We start from the raw sequence: 9010 nt of genomic DNA, 5'->3' as shown, positions 1-9010 counted from the left end.
GAGAGAGAGAGAGAGAGAGAGAGAGAGAGAGAGAGAGAGCCTGAGAGCCTGGCTTGATAAATTGATTGTCCTGCTCATTTCCTAGTCAGCTCCACCTGCTCAAGTTCCAGCAAAGGTTAAGCCCAAATTGGCTAACTGGCCCACTGAAAAGCATTAACACCTAGACTACTATTATCTCTTCTGTGCATGGTAAGGCCAGTAAAGCCTGAGTAGCTAGATAGGCCTAAATTGCTTTTGCACCCTTGGGAAAAAGAATTAGTAAGATAGCCTATACACAATCACAGCAAAACCATAAGTCCCTATAGTAAAATTTAGCCTATAGGAATAACAAAGAAAATTAAAAAAAATGCCAAGAAGTCTGATATGGTCACTATAAACTCACTGCTGAGTAGCCTACTAAAGACAGACTATACATCCCAATAGGATTATATTTATCAGAAGCCTACTATCGTGATTTTTCGTTGGGGCAATACTAAAACATGAAGGCTCTTTAGTTATTTTTAGTTTAGACCTGTTTGTATTTATTAAAATATAGTTGGCAATGTGGGCTGCTTTAACTTCAATCATATTTTGTCTCGAAAACAAATAATATTCTACAAACATTTCTGTTGACTTAGCCTAAATATACTAGGCCTCATAGGCGTCCTTATCACTGGGGACACGTCCCACCCCATCAGTTTAGGAAATGTCCGTTTCTGTCCACACCACTTTAAACCACCTTTAAGCGATGCAATCAGCCTTCCCGTCAAGAGACATGCCACAGACAATCTGTGGCTCTTTCGGATAGGCTTTATGACAACCCCAGCCAATAGGATTACCTTCTGGATCGAAAAAGACTGGCTGACTGGCCAATAGGAATGCATTCAGGGCGGGACAAAGCAACTGCAGGTGTATAGCTGGTTTGTGTGAGAAGGAAGTGACAGGAGCGACGCAGCAGAGCATCCATGGGTAAGAGACGCCAAAACTTTTATATTTATTTCGCGGGTTGTGGTTTCCATAGTGGCCAAAGGGGATCAAAATAAATGTATTTCTTCACGTAGCCTAATAATTTTGACAATACCGTTGATATATTGTCAGTAGCTACCTATATAGATATTTGTTTAAACAGCCAGCTGTGTCAATATTGACAGCATTATTAGGTGTTTCCTTCAGGACATTTCACAAAGCAGAGTTTCAGTGACCTAGAAAATGACTCAGGCTTATAGGCTACCTTTCTAGACAGCACCGAGGGAGATTAGATGAATCCCATCATTTGAAGTCATACTTGGTGACATTTTAATCCAATTAAAAGAGCACATGGCTTCAGCATTATAAAAAAAATGCAATAGAAATTGGATGAGAACTGACCATTTTGGATGAGTCACATTATGACAATTTCATGACAAAAAAGATACCACAGAGATGTCAAAACACACATTTTTTAAATTTGATTATACCATAATATATTCTTGTTTTGTGAAAAAAAAAAAAACACTGTACTTAAATATTGTACTGTGTAGGCTACTTAAACTCAGCTGGTCCAATGCTGGCCTCTAGTGGAGAGGGGGGATAAAAAATTACTAAATGTGTGCACTGGCTGCCATTATTTAAACCAGTGGTTCTCAAACTTTTTCACGTCAAGGACCCCTAAACTGACACAAAGTAGACCACGGACCCCCATTTGATAAGATTTTGTCCCAGGGTCCCCCATCTGATAGGATTTTTGCTTTTAGATGTTTTATTACAGAAAGTGTATGAAACCCATGACCAAAATAGTCATACATTCTGTCATTGTGTTACATACGGATGGAATTTTAGTGAAAATAAATTATTCCCCTTTTTGCTGGGGACCCCCTGGAACCCCCTCAAGGACCCCTGGGGGTCCCTGGACCCCACTTTGAGAACCACTGATTTAAACAACAAAGCACAAAAGAAGTAGAGTAGGCTACAGCAACGCAAAACTGTTTGGATCCCATTCTATTAGTTACAGAAGGCGGCACATTTGACTGATCAGAAGTCAGTCATACTGTCATGAGGGGGGGAACAATAGCTCTATCAGTCAGAAGCCGGCCGACCCCTCACCCTCCACCGGTCCCCCCCAAAAGAGTCCTTTTCCACCCAAAGTGACGCCCTTGCTAGACCGACTGTTAACCTGGAAGGAAAAAAAACGGAGGAAAAAACTGAATGCAAGTAAATGACAAGTGTACTGTGGTACAAATGCGCCCTCTGCTGGCCATATTATTTGCAGTTGTCGTTTACCTCGCAGTCCCTTCTGATTGGTTCATTCTCTGAACTCACAGCCAATCGACTACAGCTGGTGAGGTGGTGAAAACAAACAGCAGGCGAGCTTTTTCCTTCAGTCGTGTCGTGCAGCTGATTTTCCTGGCTTCAGTCTGAAAGGTAGTTAGCAAACCACAGACACAACTTGCCCCTGGTTATAAACATAAATTACTCCAACCACGGGCATTGCAACGTTGCCTTCCCAACGCCTTTTGATGCTATTCATGCCGCCGCTGTCAATACTGTTAACCATGCTTCTGTTGTTACCAGCGCTAGCTTGGTAGTTAGCAATAGCTTGCTAGCTTCCTTTTAGTCTGTTGACATTAGTTCAGCTAGCTGCCATGCCTTGCAACCAGTTAACGGTTGGCTCTGTTGGTTGCGCAGGATTGAGATCCATGTTTAGTGTGTGCAGAAAAAATACTGCAGTAATAAAAACTGTTCTGCACTCTCGTATAATGAGCGAGCACGATACAACAATACGTGCGTGCGTGCATACACACAGATGACCTCCTCTGAACTTTGAGGCCATGATGACCTTCCTGACAAAGTAAAATACTGTACTCCAAGGCCAACTATGTTTTTTATGTACTGATCGTTGTCATATTTTCCTCCCTAGTCGTCAAACCCCGATGATTGTGCGCCAGTTCACCTGTAGAGGGGTAATAAACTCTTACCTGTGTGGTCGCCTTAGAAACCCATGGGACAGTCGAGACATGGCCCGGCCCAGTTCAGGTAGTCCGAGTCCGATTCTTCACATTCACCATGCTGCTTCACATGCACATCCTCATGCCTGCAGAGGAATTTAGCATATTCACAAATCCATGATGCATTCTTGCTGTCATTATGTGCTGCTAGTAGGTGATGCAGGGATTGTCTGGTGTGTTTTGGTGTGCACGTGTTCAGATTTGGCAGCATTCAGGGAGATTTTCTCTAAGGCCAAGCATGTAGCCATCATCACTGGAGCAGGGGTGAGTGCTGAGAGCGGAGTCCCCACCTTCAGAGGAGCAGGAGGCTACTGGAGGAAATGGCAAGCACAGGTAGGCCGCCCACCTCTCCAGGTACCTTCAGTTGGTGCAATACACAATTTGTCAATTTTGATTTGTAAATTAAACAAATTAAGTGCACTTGTGTGCTAGAGGGCTCACAACAAAATAGCTGGAGACCGAGACAAGTCCATGCTCATTTGCATACAGTAGGATATCATTGAGACTCAATGTAACTTGCCTTTACGTCAGTGTGTGAAATGAGGAGAAAAATATATCATAATACCATCAGTGGGTAGTTTTCAGTCAGCTGCTGTAACTGACCAAAGGCTTTAAAAAGTGGAAATTAGGCTTTAAAGCAGCGAAGAAAACACAATTTCTCATTCTATGGGAACTGCATTGTAAATGCGAGGCATAGTGGAGGTAGTGTTGTGTGGACAGGAGTCTGCAGTCAGTGTTTGACTTGTAAAATGTTGTTCACTGTTGCCGGTATCTTGTGTAAACAATTCTTTAATTTTATGTGGCCTAATTTTCCAACAAGCTAAAAATGCTGTGAAAAAGGGAGTTTTTGCTGTAATTATTTTTGGAGGAAAACAACTTTCGTGTCTGCACAGATTAGTTGTTATGGTAACAGTCATGTCTTTGTCCTGTCCCCTCACTCCCTGTCAGGACCTGGCCACCCCAGGAGCCTTCTCTCAGAACCCCTCGCGTGTCTGGGAGTTCTACCACTACCGCCGTGAGGTCATGCTCACTAAAAGTCCTAACCCTGCCCACCTGGCCATCGCCGAGTGTGAAGAGCGACTGAGCAAACAGGGGCGTAAGGTCACCGTCATCACGCAGAACATTGACGAGCTCCACCGCCGCGCCGGATCCAAAAACATCCTGGAGATCCACGGTAAGCAGAATTTAAAAACAGTGAACACATTTCCTGCCAGAATGTGAATCCGGATCGACTAACCGCTGGATATCTGATCGCCGGGATCCGCTCCGGCTTCATTCTTGTCACTTTTTGGTCCTGAAACATCATCTGTGTTTTTCTCTTATTCTCATTTTCTCGTAGTGCCAAGGGAAGGACAAAGACAAAGAATCTCTTTCTTCCCTCTCACACACGCTTTCCTTTTTTGTTGTAAATCCAGGAAGTCTATTTAAAACGCGCTGTATGAGCTGCGGTCATGAATCAGCCAATCACAAGAGCCCCATCTGTCCTGCACTGGAGGGCAAAGGGTAAGAGCTTCATCTGGAGAGAAGTTTGGTGTATCCGTATTGTTGTCCTCAACAATATATTATCAGCATAAGAGACATTTCACTTTAGTATAACATTTATCATATTCAATAAGGTGCAATTTGCCAGTGAACACAGCACATTCCAAATGTCAGACGTCAACAGTTAACTAGCACCTGGTATGCATGGTAAAAAAGGAAAATCTTACACCAAAGTGAAATATCACTTTTAATGGCCACTTTGGTCCACTCTTGAAAAGGTCATCACGGCCAAACATCATATAAGTCTGGCCGTGAGTAAGTTTGATCTACATGAATGAGAAAAATACACCATCAAACAGCAAAATAGACCAAGAAATGCAAGGCACATCACCAGCAGCTATTTTTAACAATGTTTAAGTGTTTTAGGGTGGACTTTTCCTTTAAGTTTGTATTGTAACTCCGTCCCTGGCTGTAGTGACACCTAACCTCTTTATCAAACTGTCTCCTCAGTGCTCCAGACCCCAAAACAAGTGATGCTGGGATCCCTGTTGAGCACTTGCCCAGGTGGGATGCAGACATACATTCTCTCTCAGTACTCTCAGTACTACAGTAGTAGTAGGTCTTTTCAGATGAAGTTATTTGTTTTAATTAAGTGTGTGTGTGTGTGTCAGGTGTGAACAGGTGCGCTGTCACGGTCTCCTCAGACCAGCTGTGGTGTGGTTTGGCGAGACTCTTGACTCAGACATCCTCACCCATGTAGAGCAAGAGTTGGATAACTGTGACCTCTGCCTTGTGGTAAGTGTGTGTGTGTGAGAGAGAGAGAGATAGAGAGAGAAGTAGAGCACACTCCATTGTAGTGTGGTCATGAATGATAACCAAAATTTCAATGGTACGTCAATACCGCTGCAAAACATTGAATCCAATATTGGATTTTATAAGCGTTTGATACTTTCACCAAAATTAAGATGAAATTCCTTGTCAGCATCACCGTCAAAGCGTGTAGATGTGTAGATTGGAAAAGTTCAAAGGGGAAGAAGTCTGGCTCCTGACAGCGGACTGCAGCAGTCAGCACAAAATTCAACAGTGGCAAACAGCTGAAAACATGGAAAAAGTGTCACTCCACCACGTCTTGAACTCCTCCACCACCTAAAGTGGTGCCAGGAGCAAACTATGGAACTATTTTGCTTACAGAGCCTACAAAGATGGACACCCAACCGACACCTCAAAACCCCTGTTTGACATAACAAAAATTGCTACAAAGCTGTCCAAGTCAACTACTCATAGATGCTTTTTTTTTTAACTCATAGGTGCTTTAAATCTGTTGAACTAACTTTACAAAATCTTATTCTGTTATATTCTGCAGGTTGGCACTTCCTCCATTGTGTATCCAGCAGCCATGTTTGCCCCCCAAGTGGCAGCCCGAGGCGTCCCTGTGGCCGAGTTCAACATGGAAGATACACCGGCTACCATGCGCTTTAAGTGTGTTTCACTCACTATCACACAGACACACACACACACACACCGGATTAATTAATTTAGCTCACATACACACCCCAGAGAACAATCTGACTTCTATATTTGGTGTTGTGTGTGTTTGTGTGCTTTAGGTTCCACTTCCACGGCCCCTGTGGGACCACCTTACCCCCCGCACTGGCACACCACGAGGCCGAGGGCAACTGAGGAAGAGTCCCGAGTATCAGCTATGGCCTCAGGCATGCGTCAGCTTACACAGACCAGACTGTCTAACACTGGAGGGCTTTATTAGAACAAGTACCATATGATGGATTTTGGGATGAATAGAGGTAGCACCATGAACGGGATAGAGAAGGGCACAGGGTTTGCAAGAAGGGAAATTGCTAGAAAAATAAGGGGAAGGCCAACCACTTATGAGGCCAAAGGGAAACTATTCAGTTGTCACAGTGATAAAAAGGTGCACAAAGGTTGTAGAAGAATAAATATGTCTATACCATACATGCACTCTTGAGGCAATGTGTTTCAAGATGCACTCTAACTCTTGCAGCCATTTTATCTATGCGATTTGGAGCTTGAATACATAGTTTACTTTTTGCATTTGAAGATAACCCATTTGACTTCAACGGGAAGGGGCATCAAATATTAAACACAATGCCAAATCACACTTTCTCTCTGAGCTGACTGCTGGCAACACCAAATTCCTAATGGTTTTACTTATGTTTTAAAATTGTGAAACTTTGGTGTTAATTTCCATTCATCATTGTGAAAATATTAAGCATGTTCTTTTAAAACAGGGTTTGAGAACAAGGTGGTGTAGCAAATGAAGAGCTTTTACTAAAGAAGTACTATCGTAGGTAGACCATTTACCAAATTGAAGAACCTTTTGCAGCGACAGCGAATGAATGTTTATGATTTATGCCAGTAGGGGGCAGTGTTTAGCTGCTGGTGTAGGGCTATCTTCCAGTCTCAAAAGAAAAACCTGATTCACTCCAAAGGATCTGTGGGCTCTGCCTGGGATATCTGGTGTGTGTGAAGTCAGTGTTACCTGTGGATAAAGTCAGTCAGCACATGATTAACAAGTATTCATTGATAATGTGTTTGGTGCCTTCCAATGATTAGTTTATAGCTCTAATTAAGGCATTAACTGTTACTGCATTCCCCTTGGCCAGGTACGAGAAGAGGTTTTACTGTAAAGGTTTTGTCACATGTATGTTGTTGTTTGGATATGATTGAAACCGGCAAATGGATATGAATGGAGGTCCATTGAATTAAATGTATATTGTTACAGATTGAAGAGTCTCCGCGTGATTTCCTCGGCTCCTCAGGTTGTGTGCATCATTGAGTGTGTGTATCTAAATACTGGATGAGATGGAAACGCTAGAATGGCGTCGACCAGACAGAAATTAACATGGAGTGTGTTACCGTGGCGTGTGGTGGTGATGGTAGCGGAGTATGTATGTGCATTCCGGGGTTGTTGGTCCTCTATAGGCTCTCTGTCATGGGCAATATTCTGCTCTGGCAAAAGATGGGATTGTGCTTGACACCTCCCGCCCCAGCCCCCCACCCCCATTCCATCATCTCCGCCTAAACACACACCGTGCACAGGCCTAGTCCTGTCTGCTCTTATGAGTTGCCCCCTCCGATTGAGCCCGGTTGTGTAAACGCTCATTTGCAGGAGGGGGGGACGTCAAACGAGGTTACTAATATTTAGCTAATCTAATGAAGATTTCCTTATGGACCAGACGGAATCAAAAACCGGCATGTTTCTCTCTCCTCTCCTCTCCTTCCTTCTTTCTTCCCTTCCTTCCCTCCTTTCCCTTTCTCTCTCTCTCTCTCTCACCCGCCTTTCTCTTTGCTGTTTCCCTTTCTCTCCCCGCTCTCATCTCTACATCTGTCGTGTGTGTGTGTGTGTGTGTGTGTGGTGGTTGAGGCCCCATGCATCCCCCCCCTCCCCCTTCCCCCACCTACGCCTCCATCACCTGCTCATTAGAGAGAGGATGATGGTCCGACGGTCCCCCATGACTCTGCTCCAAAAATAACAGAGCCCATTTCCCGCCTGTTAAGCGGCGATTTCACACCAATCTGAGTTGCACTGCCCAGGCCTGTCAGATGGAGAGAGAGAGAGAGAGAGAGAGAGAAATAATGTGGGAAGGAAAGGGAAAGAGAAGCAAGGAAAGGGGAAAAAATGTGGGTCAGAGCATAGTGTATCTGAAAATATGAGTACTTTAACCCCAAAACGCCCCTCCCTCATCAGTCAGTCAGCAATATTCCCGCCTAACACCACCAATAAAATAAAAAACGGGTGCACCGTGGAAACCAGTACACTCGCCTTTATAGAATGATGGCATTCACCCAGGCTAGAACAAGTGTTGCAGTGAAGAGAAGAATTACGACCTCTTCCCCTCTTCAGCCAAGGCCGGTGCAAGGTTACGGTAAATATCTCAGTCAATGTCACTGTGTCACCACGCAACTACGTCAGTACCGGTTATATCCCCCCCCCCCCACACACACACACACCCCCTTAACCCGCTGCACCCTCCCTCACCACCAGTTTTATGAGCTGTGCGCCCACATGTGACCTCTAATGGACAGGGGCTTGTGTGTGTGCATGTGTGTCGGCAAGTGTGCGTGCGTGACTTGGAAGACGGCGCGCAATATAGCCGATTTACCAGAAGTTTGTCTGCTTTATTGCGCATAAACATTTGAAAATATTTCATTAATATTTGTTGAAAATTATCACCTCGGGGCCCCATGTTTGCCTTACTGTATTTCTGTAGCTGTTAGAGTCGTTAAATGGAGAGAAAATACGATGCGAAGCAACAGTGGATCACTTCAAGAATAGGCTTGTGGAAGTCGGTGTATATATAGTGTATATAGAGAAGAGCATTTAAAAAGCAAATGACAGCACAGTGCATTTTTGTCCTGTTTTGATCGCTGTAGATATTCATATTACCACATCCCCAGAGACGCAGGTTGTGCCAACCTCTTGGGTCACCTAATGGACCAAGTTGATAAAATGTGTGTGCGCTTGTGTGTGTGTGTGTGTGTGTGTGTGTGAGTGTGTATGAATACTACATTTCCCCACTACTCCT

General features: G+C 44.1%; 1 protein-coding gene across 2 annotated transcripts; it reads left to right on the top strand.

Moving 5' to 3' along the window:
- Nucleotides 1-934: 934 nt before the first annotated feature.
- On the top strand, nt 935-7201 carry sirt5 (sirtuin 5). 2 transcript variants are annotated; one of them, XM_078285818.1, is made up of 9 exons: nt 935-948; nt 2876-2991; nt 3163-3296; nt 3912-4137; nt 4379-4466; nt 4956-5009; nt 5117-5240; nt 5809-5924; nt 6053-7201. In XM_078285818.1, the coding sequence occupies exons 2-9, from the start codon at nt 2889-2891 to the stop codon at nt 6123-6125; spliced, it is 918 nt and encodes a 305-aa protein (XP_078141944.1). In that variant the 5' UTR covers nt 935-948; nt 2876-2888; the 3' UTR covers nt 6126-7201. The 2 variants fall into 2 exon arrangements, with proteins under 2 accessions (XP_078141944.1, XP_071774512.2); XM_071918411.2 differs by lacking the exon at nt 935-948 and adding an exon at nt 2300-2379.
- The last annotated feature ends 1809 nt before the right edge of the window (nt 7202-9010 follow it).

Source organism: Centroberyx gerrardi, chromosome 9 (assembly GCF_048128805.1).
Source record: "Centroberyx gerrardi isolate f3 chromosome 9, fCenGer3.hap1.cur.20231027, whole genome shotgun sequence".
Lineage (NCBI taxonomy): Eukaryota > Metazoa > Chordata > Actinopteri > Beryciformes > Berycidae > Centroberyx > Centroberyx gerrardi.
This window is presented reverse-complemented; position numbering and strand designations above follow the sequence as displayed.